At 47.7% G+C, this 21,984-nt stretch overlaps 1 protein-coding gene across 1 annotated transcript in view; it reads right to left on the bottom strand.

The window, feature by feature from the left end:
- LOC113251638 (deleted in malignant brain tumors 1 protein) overlaps nucleotides 1–21,984 on the bottom strand; it is a 108,117-nt gene that overhangs the window by 52,393 nt on the left and 33,740 nt on the right. Inside the window, 9 exon segments of the mRNA XM_048218764.2 lie at nucleotides 436–468; nucleotides 1,066–1,369; nucleotides 3,445–3,863; nucleotides 4,699–4,740; nucleotides 5,361–5,390; nucleotides 6,501–6,691; nucleotides 7,750–7,897; nucleotides 11,796–12,113; nucleotides 16,627–16,944. Coding sequence (XP_048074721.1) covers nucleotides 436–468; nucleotides 1,066–1,369; nucleotides 3,445–3,863; nucleotides 4,699–4,740; nucleotides 5,361–5,390; nucleotides 6,501–6,691; nucleotides 7,750–7,897; nucleotides 11,796–12,113; nucleotides 16,627–16,944 — 1,803 coding nt within the window.

Raw genomic sequence — 21,984 nt, forward strand, 5'->3', positions numbered from 1 at the left:
CAATACTCGGTTCCACCATTAACTCGCTGAGTGATCTCAGGAAAGTTACTCAACATTTCTGTGCCTCAAATTTCTCTTCTGTAAAATATAAATTACCTTTTTGCAGGATTAACAATAATCTGAGCAAAATGTCTTCCCATCTTTGTGCTAATTTTACCTGGTCTTTGTGGAGCTGGGGCCAAGGAAAGGATGTGGTCGATGAGACTGGTGGCCAAGGGTTCCAATCCACTGGCTAGCCCTGGTACATTACTAACTTTCTTTGCCTTAGTTGACCTATCTGGAAAAGTACTTGCCTCAACGCATTATTGTGGGGATTAAGTGAGTTATATATGTGAGGGGCTCAGAACAAGGTCTGTTTCTTAGCATTTGCAAGTAAATTTGATATTATTATTATTATTGGAAAGTTGTCTGGACTAGAAAAAAATACGGACATACCTGGAGGTGTGGGAGGAGGCAGTTCTTCTGCATCTGAATGCAAAAAGAAAGGCAATAGGTCACTCTCTTTAGTGAATCCAAAGCATGGAGGGGAGGGGTAATGACGGTGCAGGTGGCAGATTGAGGGGAGAGGGTGCAGGTGGGGAATGAGGGGAGAGGACACTTGCCTTTCCGGGCCCAGGACTCAGCCTTCCTGCAGCAAGGTCCCTGGCCTTGGGAGGGGTGGGGCATAGCCGCTGGGTCATTTCTGCCCCACAGCAGATAGTGCAGGATTACCCATGGCCCGTCTTCTGCTGAATCACCCAGACTACTTGTGAAAATGCAGATTCTAGCCCCCGGGCCCAATTAGTTAGTCGTGATCTCTGGGGCCAGGGCCCGGGATTCTGCATGGCAATGCCTCAGGTGGTGCTGGTTACTCGACCCTTCGAGACCTCTCGTGTGCAACCTGGGACTGTGCAAGGGTGTGTGTGAGCCCAGGGCTTGTGCAGAGCAGACGCTCAAGGATTGTTTTATGAAAGGATGAGCAAATGGGCAGAAGGATGAATTCCATCTGGGATGCATAGCTTCAAAACGTCTTCAATAACAACCTTAGAAATTATAGAAATTATTGCCCAAGAGGGGAGGGGCTACCTGAGCAGATGACGCCGGCATCCTCGTGGTGGTCACAGTTGTGCTCTGACCAGCCCGAGTGGGCACACTGGCCCAGGTAGTGTTCCAGCCCGGAGCACTGCAGGTTGTCCAGGAAGATGTTTCCAGAGCCCGGGCCGAAGTGGGCCTTTCCCAGAGCAGACACGGCCCTTCCGCACCCCAGCTGTCGGCACACAACCTCGGCTTCGTTCAGGTCCCAGAGGTCATCACACACGGTGCCCCACACCTGTTGGTGGAGGACCTCCAGGCGTCCTGAGCACCGACCTGGGCCGCCCACCAGCCGCAGCTCTGGCCAGTCCCCTGTGGACAGAGATAGGGTGAGTGTGTGAGTCCCAGATGACCCACCCAGGGTGCACCTGCCCCAGGCCTCAGAGGCCAGCAGGACTCGCGGTTTGCAGAGGGACATGCCCGGTTGTGAACCCTGGGGCCTGTTCCTCACATTTCTGAGGTGTGTCCCTGAGCTGCAGGCTGTGGGCCCTTCAGCCACTTTAATCTGATTCCGAAGGAGTTTATGGATTGCCTTTCCGGCTGGGCATTGAGGATTCCGCTATAAACCGAAGAGATGTGGTTCCTGTCCTTGGGGCGCCTGAAGTCCTTTCGCAAATATAGACACCGCAACAATGTGCTATTCCATGGTGTGAGAAACAGTGAAGGGGAAGGAAAGGGGCTGTGCTGTGAACAGGCTAAAGGGGGCACTGGGGACAATCCTCTTAAACCAGTGAGCAGTGGGCCAGGGAGGAGGTGGGGAAAGGCCTTTGAGCCAGTGGGAAAAGCAGATGCAAAAAGACACTGAAATGCCATTTCCTCATGTATGTATCTCCAAGAAATATGGACTCACATATACGCACACACGCACACACACACACACATGCACACACACACACAGCCATCACCACATGTAAAAAAAATCAAGAGTACTAATTCCATTGGCGTCTCAACGGTGGGAAAACCTCTGCAACTTAGACAGAGAGTGAACTTAGAGCTGAAAGAAAACGGCCTGTGGAAAAATCAGGGAGAGCTGATATTTGAGTCCCATCAAGATAAAGTGTGACCCACCTGGACTATTAACGAGCGATTCTTCAGCATCTGTTTATAGAAAGAATAAATATGTCAGTATGTTTCGGAAATCCTGCCTTCAATGACTGAAAACAAAAGCTTTAACTGCATCCTTGCACGTGTTGATTAATCTGATCTGGGAAGAATCAGTCCCGTTAAATGACACAGAGCTGGGAGACCCAGACTCATCCGTGGACACAAACGAGAGCTTCTCTCACGGCTGCTTCCTGCGCGGTGAGCAAACCGTCGGGCGTGAAGGGCACGTATGGGGTCTGACTTGAGCTGCTGATTTTGTGGCAGACGAGTTTCACTTTGGGGAGTCACTGGGGGCAGCTCAGATGTAGACAATACCCTCCAGAACATGGAAACACGAGTAACACGGGGCCCGCGAGACTGCAACGAGGTCACACCTGCCACGTGTCACAGGACGCCACGAAGCAAGCAGACGGATGGATGAAGGCACCAGCAGACATGCTTTTAAATATCCCCTCAGGTTGAAGACAAGGTACTGACATACCCCTGAGCTCCTTTTCGTGAGGTAACTCTGTGTCACAAATACCACTTCGAGTTATAGGTACTAATCTTTCAAATCACACCGGGTACTAGTTTACCGAAGACTTCTCATTTTTGGAAAGGGTTATTAGTAGACGTTCCAGAAACGACTACCTTACTCCTCGCTAATTTTTGCACATGGATAAATCCAAAGTATCTGAAAAATTGTAATGTCATCGGGTGATTAAACTGAGCCATATTAGTCCACTGATCGCCTTGGGGTATTGAGCAAGGAAGATGGTAGGAAAAGTGAAAATATTCAGCCCCTTTTTCAGGTGTTCGAAAGTGCTTTACAAAAGACGGCTTGAATCCTTTCAGCACTCCTGCAAGAGAGCCATCAGTCCCCAATTTTACAGATGGAGAAACTGAGGCTCTAAGAGTTTAAGTATTGCCCAAATGCAGTCTGAGTGTTAGCACCGGCTCTGGGATCCAGACTCAAGTCTGTCCAGCTCTGACATCTTCTCAGTGCCTCTGAATGAAAGACCTTTAGATAAACTCCTTAAACATTCCCATAGTTACATACCTTCTTTGCATATGTCAGTTTTTCAGTAAAGCACACCTACCTTTGGTAAATCTTACCATCAAATTAGAAAATCAGAAGGTTTTATTCTGGGAGGCTGGCAGTTAAAATCTTGTATTTTTGACCAAGTTAGAAGAGATAAAGCAAAAAATGAATGCCACATGTTTGAGGGCCCTGTCTTTGTCCCTGGCCAACTCTGGATTCTAGCAGGGTGGTCTTGAAGACGGTGGGACTGGCAATGACCATCTGAAAGAGGAGGGGCTACCTGAGCAGATGACGCCAGCGTCCTCGTGGTGGCCACAGTTGTGCTCCGACCAGCCCGAGTGGGCACACTGGCCCAGGTAGCGCTCCACCCCGGAGCACTGCAGGTTGTCCAGGAAGATGTTTCCAGAGCCCGGGCCAAAGTGGGCTTTCCCCAGGGCAGACACGGCCCGTCCGCACCTCAGCTGTCGGCACACGACCTCAGCTTCATTCAGGTCCCAGAGGTCATCACACACGGTGCCCCAGGCCCCCTGGTGGAGGACCTCCACGCGTCCTGAGCACCGACCTGGGCTGCCCACCAGCCGCAGCTCTGGCCAGTCCCCTGCAGACAGAGACTTGGTGATCATTGCCTTCTAGGGACACTGCATATTGCCCATGACCTACTTGAACCCTCCACCCTGACACTACTATTAGGGATGGCGAACTTGATAAAAGAGCCAGTCAACTGGTCAACCTCCTAGTTGGAGGTTAATATGTAATTAAGATCATCAAAATAACATGTAGCCTAAAACATTCATTAATCCAATATCTTTGGGCCAGAGGTATGTGTCAATCTATTTTAGCTAAATGCAGAAAAACATTATAAAATAACATTCACAATGATTTGTGGCTTTGTGGAGTGCCTTGTGTGTGTGTGTGTGTGTGTGTGTGTGTGTGTGTGTGTGTATGTGTTCATCTTCACCTTTGTAATAACTCAGAAGGCAAGCAGAAGAGCACCAGTATGCCAACTTTATCCATAAGGAGACCGAAAGTTGGAGAAGTGAAATGATTCACCCCAAATCCCACATTTGGGAAGTAGTAGATCTAAAGTCAGCTCTCCTGGTTCCAAAAGTTCACTATTTTCTCTGCTATTCCATCTCATTGCTTCTGGAATGTCTTTGATGCTCCACTCACTTTGAAAAAGCCTATTAGTGATGCAGATATAGGTTAACTATGAGCAGGACTGGCCAAATTAAAATATATATATATCGAACCCCACTAGAAGGCGCATGGAAGCTGCTCAGGCTTTGAAGACTCTGACAAAATGAACTTTGCTCACCCTGGGATGCCAAAGGATCCCAAGAGTTTTGGATGGTCCTAAAAACGTGCATGGAGTCAACCGGCCTATTTTGCAAATAGATGAACTACTTCCAGTTGGTTCAGTTCCTGTCCATGAAACAGGTACAAACGCAGGTACCGAGAGGAAAGGATAGTTGGTAAACGAATGAATGCATCCCAGGGCTTACCTGGTCTTGCTGTCACTGTCTTGGGTGTTGCTGTTGGGATTGCTGTGAATACAAGATGACACCCTTCAGATATAAAGGGTCGAGATGGTCTCATCCCTTAAACACCAAGATTCTGGTTGATTCATTCTCTTTAGCATCTTTATAATAAGTGACCTCCCAAATCAAACTCTTGTTTATGTTGTTCCTCAGATGTGCGGGATCCCACAGAAATAATATTCCCTTCCGTCCAGTCACTGGCAATATAAAGACACTTAAATAGTGCCGTTTGGTGCCAAAATGCAAACATGCATGGTGCCCTTCTAGGAAAAAGCCATTTCTTCCACGTGCTTCTGTTCTGTTAACTTTCCCTAAGTGTAGAATGCTTGATTAGGTGTGTCTCACTGTTTTTGATAAAAGCAAGGAGTTAAGAAACCAAATTGGCAATTATCAATTTACAGAGACCCAACTGTTGGCACGTGCAACTTGGTTCCATGGTGAATGGTCATCATGCTTGTGCAGACCGTGTGTAGACAGAACCCCTCAGCTAGCTGGACTGATGCAGGAAATTAGGAAACGTATGAGGCAGAGATCGAACTATGACACTCTAAGTGCCAGGAGGGGGGACAGAGGAAGACACACAAACAAGGAATGAAGATAAAGTGGCAACAGTAAAGGTGACTCACTGATTAGATGGGGGGTCCGTGAACTTGCCTCTGCAATGACAAGGAAGCCGCATCAGTAACTGTTCAATCACAGTGACAGTGACTTTCTCTGATCCCCTTTGTGACACCGAGCGCTTCCTCCCTGTTTCATAGCATACTTCCCAAGCATGCTCACTGAGCCCCCTGGCGCTCTCTAAAGGGGCAGGACCCATGGCGGGGTGACCTCAGAACAATTATGGAACCTCTGTAGCCTCAGTTTCCCCACCTGTAAAAGGGGAAGAACCACGGGTTTGCGTGAGGATGAAAGGAGGTAACACATATGAAGTGCGTACAGGGTTGCCTCACATAAATAGGCACTCAGTAAGTGTCCATTGCTCTTTGGGTCTCTGTGGCTGTGATTACCCAACCTTGAGTACGTGCGCTTTATCGGAGACCCCTGGCTGAGCTGCTGTCTGCCTTCTGGCCGCATGTCCTATACATCCCACCTCTGTGCTCACCCTGCTCCTTCACCCGCACGCCCCCTCCCTATTTCTCAACTCACAGCCTGGCCAGGCTTAAAGACTAATCCAAGGCTCTTTCCTCCTATGTTCCCTTCATGTTTTAGCCCGCATGGCTCTCTCTCTCTCTTCCAATGTCTTTTCCCGAGATGCGTACATGTGTCAGTTTAGGATATTCTAGTCTATTCTATTTGTTTGCCTTCATTTAGGATAGTCTACTTGTCCTCTAATCGCATCACATGCATTTGTCTTGAACCCCTTCCAGGTTGTACACAAGCCGCTCTTGGGCTGGGACCACACCTTCTTCCGTAGATCCTAAAACACCCATCTACTACTAGGTCCAGCGTAACTCCGGGAGCAGCATCCTAATGGCAGACTGCCAGGTGTTTATGGGGAACCAGGCCCGGGGTTGAGTCTGCCGAGTACCGAGCACACAATGAGCCATCGCTGTGCAAGGGCTTTACTTGTGTCACTTCAGGCAAGACCCACGACAAGCCTAGGAGGGAAGCTTCTCTTATCCCCATTATACAGGGAATGATTTGAGGCACAGAGAGGTTGGGTCTCTTATCCAGGGTCACAGAGTAAGCCATGGGGCTCTAACTGACCCCAAGGCAGGCAGTCTAGCTGCAGTGCCCACGCTCCTGCTTTGAACCACCGTTCATACCTTTAGAAGCAGAAAGATAATAAGCAACGAAGTTCTTCCCTATGTTGTTGAAGCTTCGGAAGTACACGAGGGTCATTGAGCTGGAGGAGGACGCGTAGGTGAGGTAGAACCCGGAGCAGGTCTTCCCCAGAGATTTTGCGGAGGAGGGAGGGCCGTCCAGGATTTCAAAATATTCATTGGTGCAGTCTAGGCTAGGGAAGCAAAGACCAATGGCTGCCTCTTAGCCTCCCCATTAGCAGATCTTAGAGGTATGCTGTGAGGCAGACCCTTTCTTTCATGACAATACAGCTGGAAACAGATTAAAAGCCCGTCAGTCATTTAAACATAGTATAGAATCCTTTATGCCACTTTTTCTTGAGGGATGGGACCTTCACTGGAAGAGGGAAGAGGAGACTGAGGCACTAGGTGGACCCCTGCTGGGGACTGGGAGTGCAGGTATCCGGAAGTCCAGGGCCGAGGGCCGGTCCGACAACAGCCTGCCTGCAGGACATGGCTTCAGGCCCCAAACGACCTATGTACGAGCTCTGCGGGGACCTGCCTAGAGGGAAGCGCGCTACCAAGTCTGCCCAGCTTGCTTTGTGCAAGTGATCTGATCTGTCGGCCCTTGTTCTTCGTTGTCAAGTTTTGTCCAGATGCCCCGAGGGTTAGAGTCAGAAGAGCATCTCCATGCCTGAGGAGCTGTCCATTCCAAGTCATTTTTTGATTAAGCAAATTTCGAAAGTAATAAATAATTTAGGTTGCTCCTGGGAGTTAATTTCCATAAGACATTCATTTGTGAATGACAACAACCTTGACTATTTACAATATTAAAACCTCAAACTTCTCGATTTATGAGGTCTGGGGGTTCCCTGGAATCTGTATCTTTAACCAGAGACTGAAACATACGTTCTCTCTCTCTCTCTCTCTCTCTCTCTCTCTCTCTCTCACACACACACACACACACACACACACACACACACACAAGTGGATGTGGAAAATGGTGAAAACAGAATAAGGTCTGTGGCCTAGCTCAGTATTGCATTACTTCTTGCTTTGATTTTTTCCTACAGTTACAGACGACGCCAGCATTGGGGGGAGCTGGGTGAAGTGTACGTCGGACTCTATGTATTATTTTTGTGACTTCCTGTGTGTCTACAATTATTTCAAAATTCAAAATTAAAAAGGGCATGAAGGACTCTTTTACTTTTGAGAATCAAGCCCAGGAAAATGCTTAGAACTTTAAACCACAAGTCATGTACTTGGGACTTACTTAAGATACGGAAAGGCCAGCACTACGTGATCGGATGCGTTGGCCCTGACCTCCCACACGCAGGTTATGTTGTCGTGCATTTCGTTCTGGGGGGGATTCCTAATTGCTCCAGATGAGTTGGTAATCACTCTGCCACACCTAGGTTTTTCTAAAAGCAGAAAAATAGTTTAGAATTTTAGTTTATTTCATTGTTGAGTTCAGTAATTTTGTAATTCACACTTTCTTTTCCTTTCCTTTTTTTTTTTCCCCCCACCAAATAGGTCTCATTGGTCATTACCTTGTGGGTATGTCTTAGGACAAATCAGAGGCATACGCCAGTCTAAAAACTCCTGCAAACTTAGGAAATCAGAGCCTGAAAGTGTCTGAATTTTGAAACATCTCTCACTTGTTTTGAGAATTCTACCACTGACGTGGCCTTGCTGGGCTGAGCTGTTACCCAGTCCCAACCCGAATCCTTCCCTCTGGTTGTTACCCCCCTAGTGGTGAGTTCTGCAGCCTTGACGTTTGTCGGCCACCAGTAGTAATGAGTAAATGGCTTCACTTTCCCAAGTAAAGCTGAGTCGACATGGAATCTCTGTGTATATGAAGATGGCAGCATTCCATCTGCCCTCTGTTACAGTTTATTAAAATTACACTATTAAAAATCCACTCCTAAGTGGAGAGAACTTGCCCTGAGCCATCTACCCCTCCAACACTGACATCATTCTGTGTCTGCCTGTTTACCACCTGTCCATGTGTTTTTCCATCTGCTTGTCTGTGTATCCATCTGATGAGGGAACAGAAGGCAAGCTGAGGACAAAGTAGAAACTGACACCCTGCAACCTCCGCCCTCCCCCCCACCCCGGGATGTATGTGACATTCCTCAGGCACTCCTGGTCGCCCTAAAGGACAAAGAAATAGTTAGCCTGCAAGACTGGAGTCTCCCTCAGTTTACAAATGTTTTAGCAGTCTACAAGAGCAAAGCTATCAGTAACCTAGCTTCCGGAAAGGACTGTAAAAACAATTGAATGTCTTTGTAACCTGCAGCCCCTAGACAGATACTTGAAGCAGCAGAGTGTAATGTTCCTCCAGGAAGTTCCCAACTATCTTCATGTTGATGCCTTACTAGAGGGGGAAACAACCTTAACTTGACAATGGCCGGGCCTCCGGTATCCTGTGAGTCTTCTTTAACATAGGGAAGTACTTTCTCAACCTCCCTTTTTCCTTACCTCCCCCAGCCCCAAGGTATATAATCAGCCACCCCTCACAAACCAGGGCAGCAGCTCTTTCTGCCCACGGGTCCTGTCCCCGTGCTTTCATAAACCACCATTTTGCACCAAAGACATCTCAAGAATTCTTTCTTGGTCATCGGCTCCAGACTCCCCCCCACTGAACCTCACCTAGATTCCAAAACCCCATCATATCTGCCCAATATTCAGTACAAAATTAAAGGTAACACCCGTGGCAATGGCTTTCTCCATCAGACTATCTGGCTGTGTGGACCTACACGCGACTGGCTCTGGTCATCTACCTGTGGCTCTTCCGTAGAAGGACTCTCCAGGCATCGGTATTATTTTAGCCCTTTATCTCCAAGTGGTGCTAAGAAAAGTTTAGTGGAGCTTCTGGAAACCCAAGACACAGGCAAAAACAGAGGGGTGAAAATGGAAGATGCAAAGAAAGGATGAACAAGGAAGATAGAGATTGTCAGAGAAGGGAAAGGCGTGGAGAAGAAGAACATGGTGGTTACGGCGGCAGCCCTCTGAAACGATGCTCTTGGGTAGCGTCCTGGCAACACTGCCGTGTTAAGAGCCGCATGCCAGTCCTTCCCAAGTAGTGTCTATGCTGGAGACCAAGCACGCTGATGTCACTTTGATGGGGAATCAGAAGGCAAGCGGAGGACAAAGCAGAAACTAACACCCCGAAACCCGCCCCCCCCCCCCCATGGGATGTACGTGACAGTCCTCGGGCACTCCTGGCTGCCCTAAAGGACAAAGAAACAGTTAACCTATAGAGACCACAATCCTGCAAGACTTAAATCTCCCTTGGTTTACAAATGTTTTAGCAGTTTACAAGAACAAAGCACTTTTATCAATAACCTAGCTTCCGGAAGGGAATGTAAATACAATTCAATGTCCTTATAATCTGCAGCCTCCAGGAAGCTCCCAGCCATCTTCATGTTAATGCCTTGCTAGAGGGAAAAACAACCTTAACTTGACCATGGCAAGGCCTCAGGTATCCTGTGAGTCAGTCTTTAACATATGAAAATCCTTCTGAAACCTCCTTTTTCTTTACCTCCCTCACCCCATAGTATATAATCAGCCACCCCTCACAACCCCTGGGCAGCAGCTCTTTCTGCCCACGGGTCCTGCCCACGGGTCCTCTCCCCGAGCTTTCATAAACCACCATTTTGCACCAAAGACATCTCTAGAATTCTTTCTTGGTCGTTGGCTCCGGACTCCACCCACTGAACCTCACCGATATCCCACAACCTCATCAACTTGATTATTTGGATCGCCTTCTTTGACTACGAAGAAATGGAATTGGAGCCATAAATGCATCTGACTTCATTATTGGACTATTCATTCAGAACACGGGTTCAGAGGGGTGACCCAGACAGGGCAGGAGTATTTTGCTCAACTTCCTTGGAGAATCACTTCGGGGCTTGAGCTAAAACATGGTGGTTAGAGTAGCCAAGGACACCAAAGTCTCACCTGTGACCTCTGTTCCTGGTATGACAGCCAGTGGGCGATCTGTCAAACACACAAAGGACATGTGGCTCGTCAGCTGGCACTAAGGTCCCAACAGTAGCTGCACATGATACCCTGAGGAGCTCATAACAAATACAGTGCCCCCCCCCAAACTGCTGAGTCATCTCTGGGGGCAAGGCCAGAACATGTAGGGGACATCAGTGTGTGGGATGGAAGAAGCGCTGATCTAGATCCTTCCCGGATTTTGATATATTATCCTCTTGTCATACACGCAAATGAGATATTTTTAAATTTGGGGTTTAAGAAGACTAAAGACACGAAATTCTGGCAACTGTAGTCCATTCTAGTGACCCAAGGCCTGAGAGTCATGAGCCTTCGAGGTAAGAATAGGAAGAGGCACCAATTCTCCCCTTCCTTTGACCTGGTGTTGCTCGGAGATGGTGAGCCAACACCCAAGGAGGCTGTGCATCCTGCTTCATGCCCCCTGCATCTCTCCTACCAGTGACACCTGGCCCAGAACCTCCCCCTGGGACCAATCCGTTCCCACCTGCAAGAGTTGACAACCCAGGAGGGAATGTGCCTGAAGCTTTATCAGACCTGTTCTACTCAGCTACTCACTCTCTGATAGCTGCGGGCAGGGCATCGGGGAACCTGGGGGTTTGAGGAAGGAGAGAGAGCACTGGCATGGAAAACTCTGGGTTCTGGCATTGAGAGCATGTGGGAAAACCAATAGCAAAAGCAGCTCTGTGGGCACCAGGAACAAAGCAGAAGCAGGGAGAGGCTGCGAAGAGAATTGGGTCACCTTGACTTTGGCCAGGTCCAGCCTACCAGCCATCTGCACCTGGGCAAGAAGAGTCCTTCACCCCTTCTTATGGTTTAACCACCCCCTACCCATATCTCATTGTCGTTGCCTTGTAACCCTCAGAGCTGGCAGACTGAAAGGGCTATACACGAGTCAGAGAAATTCAGAATCTGCTTCCTGTGTATAAAATGGGGGATACGTGGGAAGTGAGGCTGGATCAAATGATTTCTAAGGTACTCTCTGTTTCTCCCACTGGACAGTCAGGTGACTCCACATGTCCCAGTCACTCCACCGGTCTGGAGGATGACACATCCAGCTTCCAGCAGAACTTCTTCCCCAAGACTTTGGGAAACTGCACATGTAAATATCGCCTTCCTTACCCGGGGGTGAGACCGTTGCGTATTCAGCACCTGTAAGCGTGAGGGATGAAGGTATCTGCTGTGAGCAAAAAATGTACTGGTTCCTTTTCAATAGCTAGACTTACATTGTCTTTTGAAAGGTATTCTCTCAGGAAGAGCCAAGGCTGGGCTCTGGCTGGGAGGGGGGCAGGGATTTACCTGAACAGATCACGCCGGCATCTTCTCCGTGCCCACAGTTGTGGGAAAACCAGCCGACGTGGGAGCACTCCTCCAGGTGCTGCTCGTCTCCCCGGCAGTGCACGTTGTCAAGGAGGACGCTCCCAGAGCCTTCCCCAAAATGGGCCTCGCCGGGGGCTGAAACGGCCCAGCCACACCCCAGCTGCTTGCAGACGATGTTTGCTTCGGGCAGGTCCCAGAGGTCATCACACACGGTCCCCCAGACTCCCTGGTAGAAGAGCTCCACACGGCCTGCGCACCTCCCATGGCCGCCTACCAGCCGCACGGGGGCCCAGCCTCCTGGGGAAGGACCGTGGGTCACGGGGTGACCGTCACTCACTCTGCCTTTCGACGACTGGACGATCTGCTACCCGACCGAGCTTCTCTTGTTTTCCCTGACTTTGCTATTCACACTCTTCACGCGGTCGTGTGAGCTCCCACGCCATTCTCCACACATGTCTGCTTTCAGGAGCCTTCCTTACCCACACTCTCGTTAAGCCTACTTGCCTGTGGTAGAGCGTCTGCAAAAATGACCACAGGGCTTCTCTTCCTGATAGCCTCACTCCTCCCAATGTGACATTGCTCCTCTGCCTGTCAAGAGGTTAGCTTATTTTCCTACTCCTTGGTTCTAAGCTGTAGCCTGGGACTTGCTTTGGCCAGTAGAATGTGGAGGAGTCACGGTGGACTCAAGGGGAGCTGAGGCCTCAAGAGGCATGACAGGCTTCAGTTCATTCCATGGGAACGCTGAGGGAATCATGGGAATAAGCTTGAGCTAGCCTGTGGGTGATGAAGGATGCATGACCACATCACCTCTGTCACCTCAGGTAACAGCTATTGAACTGTAAGACCCATGAGGGAGGCCATCCAAGGCCAGGCAGCCTTCAGCTGACCTGCCAGCGAGCCACAGTTGCTTGAGCAAGCCCCACTGAGTCAGCCGAGACCAGCCAAGCCTATCCCAGAGTGGCAGAACTACCCAGCTGACCCTTAGACTCATGAGCAACGATAGATGGTAGTCATTTTAAGCCACTGTGTTTTGGGATGGTTTTACACGGCAATAGAGAATTTATAGACTTGCTTATCCATACTCGTTTCTTAGATAAGTTACTTTTTGTGGTGATCATTCGGCTGGGCTCTGGCTGGGAGGGGGGCAGGGGTATACAAATGTGGAGTCACTATGTTGTAGTCCTGAAGCTATTATTAATGTTATACGTCAGTTATACCTCACTAAAAACTTGTATGCGAAGAAGAGAGCTTGGACAGATATATAAACAATGTTAACACAAGAAACATAAAAAATAAAGACGTGGAGTGTGAATTCAGGTGATTGAAACTCGCAGAGCTAGCAACAGCGCCTTTGGTAATTGCCACACCCCCAAAACCATGGCCAATGGTTTTTGTGCACATGCTTGGCACTATTCTGCCAAGGATGCGCAGACCCTGGGAGTTTTGCCACTCTGGGATAAGCTGGGAGTGATAATGGCTCAATTCTCTCCTCCCTGAATCTTTTGACTGTGTAGCTAGATTAAGAGACTCAGGGGTCCAATGTTTTACTCCTGCCTTATCTGACCTCTGACTACATCTAATTTGTTAAGAAAAAAAAAAAAAAAAACCATACCCTAATTCAAGCCCAAATATCCTGAAATACTGCTTATCCCTGATCACAGCCGAAAACCATCTCAAAGAGCCACCTCACTATTCACTAATTCTATATGGTCATTGGCCAGTCCTATATTCTAATTTGGAACACATGTTAATGTCTCCCACCCTGCAGCCCACGGGGAGTGTGTCTGGTTTCTTCCCTGCCTGGCATAATCCCATTGCCTCCTCACCCTTCAGGTCCTGCCCAGACCCCTCAGATCTGGAGGGAGACCCTCTTCTAGGCACCCATGGCACCCTGTGCTCCCCCTTCAGAGCATTCACCACACTTTTTGGTAACCAGTTCCTCCCCCTCCCCCCATGAAGTTAGCTTACTTGAGGGTCAGCTCTGTTTATTGCTATATACAACCCCGGTGACATTATATACCCTTAGTGACACATATTCATTCACTCATTCATTGCTGAATGAAAAGAATTGTTCGGAAGACATAATATAGAACAAAACCAGCCTTACCTGGAGATGCAGAAGAAGGTGGGTGTTGAGGCGCTGATATCACCAGTGATGTGGGAAGCAGGTTCTCAGAGGCTGTTCGTGGGTAAAAAGGAAGGATTGTCATCAGGGAGCAGTCAGGACATTGGGAGAAGATACAGTTGCTTCAAGGGGTCATCTGCCTCTTCCCAGGATTCAGCAGGAATAACCATGACACTGCATTCTGAAGCCAGTGACCTCATAGCCCCAAGAGCTTCATTTAGGACAGAACATAGTATTATCACCCACTGACAAATGAACAGGCACCACGTGGCCGTTAGAAAAGCAAAGTTCATGGACAGTTTGCCCCCTGTGGCCTGCCATAGAAGAGGCCATCATTTGTTGGCCATCATCTCTCTCTTTGCTGCCCTCTCCCCAGGTGTGTCATGACTTCACCTGAACAAAGCAAGGAAATTCACATAGCAGCTCCTGGAAGTGGAGTGCGGGGAAGGACAAGGGTATCAACCCCGAAATGTGTGAGGAAACCTTTGAGGGCAAGGGAACTCTGTATAATCTTCACTGCAGTGGTGATTATACAGTGGCACAAAATTACCAAAATCCATCCAAATGGGCCTGAAAACAGGTGAGTCTTATGTTATACAAGTAAAACATTAATAAAAATATGATGGGTTGATGGATGAGTAAAGAGATGAAAGATAGATTGACCAATTTATCATGAGGGGCGCCTGGGTGGCTCCGTCATTAAGTGTCTGCCTTCAGCTCAGGTCATGATCCCAGAGTCCTGGGATTGAGCCCCACATCGGGCTCCCTGCTCAGCAGGAAGCCTGCTTCTCCCTCTCCCACTCCCCCTGCTTGTGTTCCCTCTCTCGCTCTGTCTCTCTCTGTCAAATAAATAAAATCTTTAAAAAAAAAAAGAAATGTTAACCTCTTAAAAAAAAAGATTGATAAATTTATCATGAGATCTAGGTAGGTAGGAGCTCATTGTTAAATCCTTTAAACTGCTGCCTATTTGAAAATTCTCATAATAAAATGTTAGGTGGGAAAGTGTCCCTCAATTTCTGGTACAAGACCTACATCTCTGTCCTTCGACGACAACCTCTTGCTTTCCACAGTGCCATACACCTCATTCAGCCAGTCCACACAGCGGCTTATCCTCTTTGTGTTAGTCATGGAATGTCAAAGGCATAGAATTTTAGGGAGCATGGGATCCCATGTGTCTGTTCTAATGACATGGAAAGTGAGGTCCAAGGTCGTTCATCTGGAGAGAGGCCAGTCAGGATCAGACTCCTTCAGCTCAGGGCCCTTTGCACCCCACACAACTCCCCTTAGTTGGCATTGGGCCAAAAGAAGGAACTGTGTGAGTGCTTATCAGGTGCGAGGTGTCTTTGGGTATCATCATATTCAATTTTCAATCATTCAATTCTCTATGTTATTCCTACTCTTGGGAAGAGAAATTGAGATGAAACGGAATCAAGACATGATATGACTTGGCTGTGGTCACACAACTGAGGGTGATCCTATGCCATGTCTGTCCCTGCCAGTAGGGTGCAGACTCCTTGACAGAAGAGAGCTGGGGGTGGGGGGTTTGATCACTGCTGTGGCCCCAGGGCTTATTGGCTCAGAGTAGCGCCCGGTGGACACTCAGTCAGTAACCACTGAATGAACGGATGAATGAATGAATGAAGCTGGGAATCAAACCAGGATGTGGCTCTGCATCCCATGATCTTTCTTACATCATGCCAGGTCTAGTAGATGATGCCAAATGTAGCACGGGTCCTACCTGTCGGCAGAGCAGCTGCGGAATCAGCACCTGTCAGCACGAAGAGAGATTGTGCATGTTATTATGTCTTATTCAGTGACTGTTTATTGGGAATGTCCTAGAGGTAGGGAGCTGTGGGAAGCAGAGAGAGGCAGAGACCCTGCCCTTGAGGGTCTTAGTATTTCCTGGGGATTTCAGACATGAGACCAGGCAGCAAAGGCTGAGTGTCCCAGGGGAGCTTCAGAAGGCAGTGCCCCTCCCCTGCCAGGGGCCTTCGCTATTGAGGGCCCAGGGAGGGCCAGGTGCCGCCTGGCAGGGCCTGTCATTTGTAGGGACATTATTCCAGCTGCCAGTGGGACAGAATCAAGAAAGATTCTGTGCGGCGGGGTCAACTAGAGGGACGCATTGGTTTGGGAAGGTCACCAGGTCTAGATGTAGAGGGCCTGGAACATCAGCTGACAAATTTGGCCCATCACCCAGAGGTCACAAACTCAAACTCAAAAGTTTCCGAGGGCCGTGGGGATAAAGCAAATAAGGGATTTGAGTGATGGAGACTGTGTGAACTGGAAAGCTGTTTCCAGACCAAAGGGTCAGCTCTTTCTCAGATCCAGCCAGTTAATATAATAAAATAATTTGTTGTTTTGAGCCTGAATTTCTGTTTTTATTTTTTTTCATAAATGCAAGAATTTGGATTTTTATGCCAGATGCTCTGATTTGGCTGAATTCAAGTTCAGCCTGAATTCTCAAACCAAACAGGTCACTTCTGAGCCTGGATCGGTGGTCATGAGCCATACTCAACAATCTTTGCTGTCAAGGGGATGGGCAGGCTGATGGAACTTTGAAAGGATGTAGGCAACACCAGTAGCCTGCCTCAATCCACTGACATTTCTAGGCGGCATGTGTGGAAGAATGAGAAATGACGGGGTAGGACTAGCCCTCCCAATGAGGACTGACAGCCAGCCCCTCACCTGCGCAGATGACGCTGGCATCCTCCAGGTGCCCGCAGTTGTGCCCGGCCTCAGCCCTGTGCTCACACTCCCCCAGGTGGCTCTCAGTGCCAGCACACTGCACATCGTCCAGCAGGATCTTCCCAGAGCCCGCCCCAAAGTGGGCCCCTGTGGGGGCAGCCGTGGCCTGGCCACACTGCAGCTGGCGACACACGACTGTGGCCTCGGCCAGGTCCCAGAGGTCATCACACACGGTGCCCCACATGCCCTGGATGTGAACCTCCACTCGGCCTGAGCACCTCCCTGTGCCATTCACCAGCCTCACGGCCATCCAGGCTCCTGGAGAGACACAGAGCAATGGGAAATTCCCTTCTGGAACTTTGACAGTCCCATGTCCCAGGGAGGACCTTCTGCCTCATTCCTTCAAAACTGGGCGGGTTGCAACTTTCTTGACCAATGGAGTATGGCGCGAGTGACACTAAACCTTTTTGAGCCAGGGTGAGGGAAGTGCCATGTACTCGTGTTCTGTTTCCTCCAGGGACTCATGCCTGGGGCCTGGCCACCACCCTGGGAGAAAGGCCAGGCTTCGTGCAGATACTGACGTCAAAAAGCCACTTCTCTAGGCCAGTTCTCTCGCTTCAACAAAAAGTAAATATTTGATGACGACAATGATGACGACAGTTAACGATAAGGCTAACATTTATGTGGACTTCCTAGTGTCCGGCACTTAGTAACTGACACCATCAGCTCCTTTAACCTCCACCACGGTCCTCGAACCACATCTATGTGTGTGTGTAGATGTGTGTATATAAATAATAGTGTGTGTACGTGCACATACACACACTCACAGAGGTGTTATATACAAATATATTTTATTATCGTACCCATATTGTGGGTGAGTTAATTAAGGCACAAAGCAGTTGAGTAACATGCCCAAGATGACACAGTTCTGGGGAACCAGTATTTGAAATTAGGAAATTTGGTTCCACAGTTCATGCAAGAAATTGTAGCAAGATGTGTTTAGTAGAAAACAAAACAAACCAAAAACTGGAGAGAAATCCCAAAAGAATCAGATTAATATTTTGTGGGTATAGAACCAAGGTTGTAGGTGAAGTCGGAGAAGGAAGGCTGCATGACAGTGAGCCTGTTAGCGCTGGGTAATTGTCAGTGCGTGTGCACAGAACGGCAGCATGGATGGAAGGAAAGAAGGAAGGAAGGAAGGAAGGAAGGAAGGAAGGAAGGAAGGGAGGGAGGAAGGGAGGAAGGGAGGGAGGAGGAGAAGAGGAAGGGAGGAAGGAAGGAAGAAGGGAGGGAAGGGCGGGGAGAGAAGAAGGAAGGAAAGAAGGAGGGAGGGAAGGGGTGGAGGGGAGGGAAGGAAAGAAGGGAGGGAGGAAGGAAGGGAACAAAGAGCCCTGTTACACTGCAGCATTAACTGGGCCTAATTTTACAAATGTGCCTCTGTTTTAATAGTCCAGAAGGCAATTTATTTTTACCCAAATTTGTTTAGAATTATTCATAGTAGCGCACGTAGAAATTCAATAATTTAGAACTCAACCTTTCCCCAATACATTTTAGGCCAAATACTAGTCTTAAGAGCTGTCTCCTGAAAAATGAAACTATTCCCGGGTCAGATAATTTGGGAACATGCCGGATACTTGAACCCCTTTTGGGAATCCACAAGCTCATTCATAGAATAAAATCCCTTAGATGTCCTGAGGTAAAACTACGACAAAAGCGAACACTCATCCCACTAGCTCAACGGAAGCTTCTAATATTCAGAAACAGAACCCTGGTTTGAGTCTGTGTCCTGTTACTGTCTCGCGGAATTCAGACGCCACACCACAAGTTTTAGCAAACACCGGCATATCCGAATAACATAACCGAAGCAAAATTTCTCTTAGAAATAATGACTAATGCTCTTTTCCCCCCTGTTCCTGTCTTCAGTAATAAGGTGCATTTTATTTTGAAACATTTAAACATGAAAATAAATGCAGGATAGAAGGTACCAATTTATACTTATAAATTATATTACTATACATCTGAGTACAGGTTAATCTAGAGCCAATAATTCAGTAGCTAAGGTAAAAACGGAAATACCAAAACACCAGACAGAAAACAACTGAGTAGGGGCGCCTGGGTGGCACAGCGGTTAAGCATCTGCCTTCGGCTCAGGGCGTGATACCGGCATTATGGGATCGAGCCCCACATCAGGCTCCTCCACTGGGAGCCTGCTTCTTCCTCTCCCACTCTCCCTGCTTGTGTTCCCTCTCTCGCTGGCTGTCTCTCTCTGTCTAATAAATAAATAAATCTTTTAAAAAAATAACAAAAAAAACAAAAAACAAAAAAACCCACAACTGAGTAAAAAGGAAAGAAAATGGTGTCTTACACTTAAATGAAAGATATCCGTTTTTTGTTTTGTTTTGTTTTGTTTCTGGAGGGGTTGCTGCCCCTATAATGTAGGAATTAACAAGCAGCAATGGGTTTTCATCCTATAGAATTTTTATAATAAATTCTAATTTATTAGAGATGAAGACCTGTTTCTGTAGACGCAAAACATATGCTCACATTCCTTTTATCAAAATTTTCTTTCTTTTGTTCTCTGATTCTTATTGTTTAAGTGCAGAGCTACTCAGACTTGCTCTTTTCCTTCACTGCTAACCAGAGAGATTCGAACAGCTCCTCGCCGCTGCCTGCAAGAAAGATCTCAGCAAGGTAAAAAGGAAGAAAAAGTCCTTCTTTTCAGTTAGATACAGAAAAACAGATACTATTTTGCTTCATCAAGTTGTCTTCACAGATGAAATGTTTAAGAAAGGAGAAATAGGGGTGCCTGGGTGGCTCAGTCGTTAAGTGTCTGCCTTCGGCTCAGGGCGTGATACCGGCGTTATGGGATCGAGCCCCGCATCGGGCTCCTCTGCTATGAGCCTGCTTCTTCCTCTCCCACTCCCCCTGCTTGTGTTCCCTCTCTTGCTGGCTGTCTCTATCTCTGTCAAATAAATAAATAAAATCTTTAAAAAATAAAAAAGAAAGGAGAAATAAGCTGTGAGATTATTTCTGTCTAGTGAAAGTATCTGCAATTCTGATGGTTGTTTTATTTGTTGCCCTGGCCATGATATTGACATTCTACATTCTAGAATGTTCTAAAAAAAGCTGGTGGGTTTCTCTGTTAAGTCAATAGTGATCTTCCGTATGTCCCAGTTCCCTACACGGAAGAGATAAGAAGCAGAAATCACTTCCTCACTGGATTTCTTAGTTAAACGATGTGTTTAAGAGTCTGTGTCTTGTATGAAGTGTTCTAGCTTTCAAAATAGGAGTAGAAATGTATAATACAGTATAATACAATATAATACAACATAATGCAAATAATAGAAGTAGTAATATTTCTCTAATACACAGGTTCTTTTGAGATCAGTTAGCATATACATGTGAGTAAAATTGCAGGTGGAAATGTGCACCGTTAGTATAATCACGAGGAGATTATGCTCAGAAAAGAAGGTGAGGACGCCTGCTGAGAGGTTGTAGGTCAAGCTCCCCTACAAGTCCCAGTTCTCCTGGGCTGTCAATATTTAGTCCGTGGACACCCTTCTCCCCACATCATTCCGGAAAAGCATGGAAACATCCAAGTGTGACTATTACCTACTGTTCTTAACTCAGTCCTACCAGGAACTGTGTGCACTGTTCCCCAAAAGATGAACCTCTCTTTACAACAAGGCTCCTGTGAGCAACCTTGGTCCAAAAATGTCCCTGCTAACAGGCAGCCTGGCCTACTGAGCCCAGCTCTGAGGACGTGGACTTGGAACGGCTCTTACCACAGCAAGTCGATTCTGCACCCCAAGAAGCTGTAAAGTAAGTCAGAATCCAGCCTCCCAACCCCAATTTGAAATAGCTTCATGGTGGGCAAAAGTCATGTCTTCCCTCTTCCCCAAATAACGTTAGGGTATTGGTGGTGAATTCAGGCTCCTGGTTATTCAGAGCAACCCAGATGGATCAGACGCAGTGGGCACACTGCCTGGGCCCATGTGACTTTTAAAAGGCCCTCAAATGTCTTCTTTTCTTTTTAAAATTAGAAGAAAAAGATGACTACAATATAGTCTGCTTTCCACTTGTCTTTATACCAACACTCTCATAAAATATAATTAAACGTATATATATTTATGGAGAAAGGGGTCCTTGAAGGCAAAAGTGCCTAAGGGCCCCAGGGATGTCAAGCCAGGGTCTGAAACAGCAGAGGTCATGTGTAGCTGCTGCCTGATGCTCTTTTAGAAAGTAGCAGAATGACTACACGCAGCCGTCAACTTCTGCCACGGTATTAATTTTAAACACACTCACATGATTACGCTTGACCTGGAAAAACTCAGTTACTGCTGATGTGAGTTACTGTGGAACCAATCTTACGATGCCAAAACGGTACAATGGATTTTTCCCCTTTGTAAACGCAGATGTATAGGCATGGTGAGAAAGGAAGAAACAGATTGGGGCTCATTCCTGATACAGAGTGCTAGGTATACCGAAAGGATATATTTTGCCATTTTGCGTGTCACGCTGAAAATATAAATTTGAAAGTTTTTCCCATTAGGAATTTTGTACTAAAAGCTACAGAGTAAGTGATGACCCACAGCTGAATCCCCAGTTTCCTGGCTACGGTCTTAATATACCTCCAGCATAACAATTAGACTTGCGAGAATGTTCTCTTCCCAGTAGTCCAGAGGTAGCTTCAGACATACTGTCCTCTGACCCAGAAGCCTAGTCATCACGTGGGACTGATATGTGCCCAAATCTTGGCTTCTTCATGTTGTAGGTGGGTGATGCTAGAAAGTGATCCTTTCTGTGTTTCATTTTATGAAACAATAGTGGAGTTGTGGGGAGAATAATGCTGATAGGTTGTTGTGAATTGTCCATTCTATGAGCGCATCTGATTCTCTGTTTTATCACATTGTGGTTGTTCCACAAACATTAGCTCCTCCCCCATTTTCCCAAGGACTCACCTGCCAGGGGTTTGGGTGTGGATAGTGGGGCCACGGGCTCTGATGTGACTACGGTTGCAAATAATCCATCACCTGTCAGTGGGGACAAACAGAGGCATCTCCAGTCATCGGGACATGCCCTAATCTCAGCTTGAGAAAGACCAACGTTCAAACACCACCCAGCTTGAAGATCACAGTCAAACATAAATGTCAGTTCCCGGCTCTGTTTCTCTTCAGGCAATGAGTCCTCCCAAGGCCAGGATCGGCACTCTGCATGGCGTCAGGTCTGGGAAGAGGCCAGACCAGGGTTTGGCCCATAGGGCCCTTCCTCTAGTCCCCGTAGAAGAAACACCAACTGACCTGCCGGAGTAGTTGTCACAGGAAGTGTGGCAGGCTTTGCAGTGGGCACCGCTGCTGT

The sequence above is a fragment of the Ursus arctos genome, unplaced genomic scaffold, assembly GCF_023065955.2.
Source record: "Ursus arctos isolate Adak ecotype North America unplaced genomic scaffold, UrsArc2.0 scaffold_7, whole genome shotgun sequence".
NCBI classification, from domain to species: Eukaryota; Metazoa; Chordata; class Mammalia; order Carnivora; family Ursidae; genus Ursus; species Ursus arctos.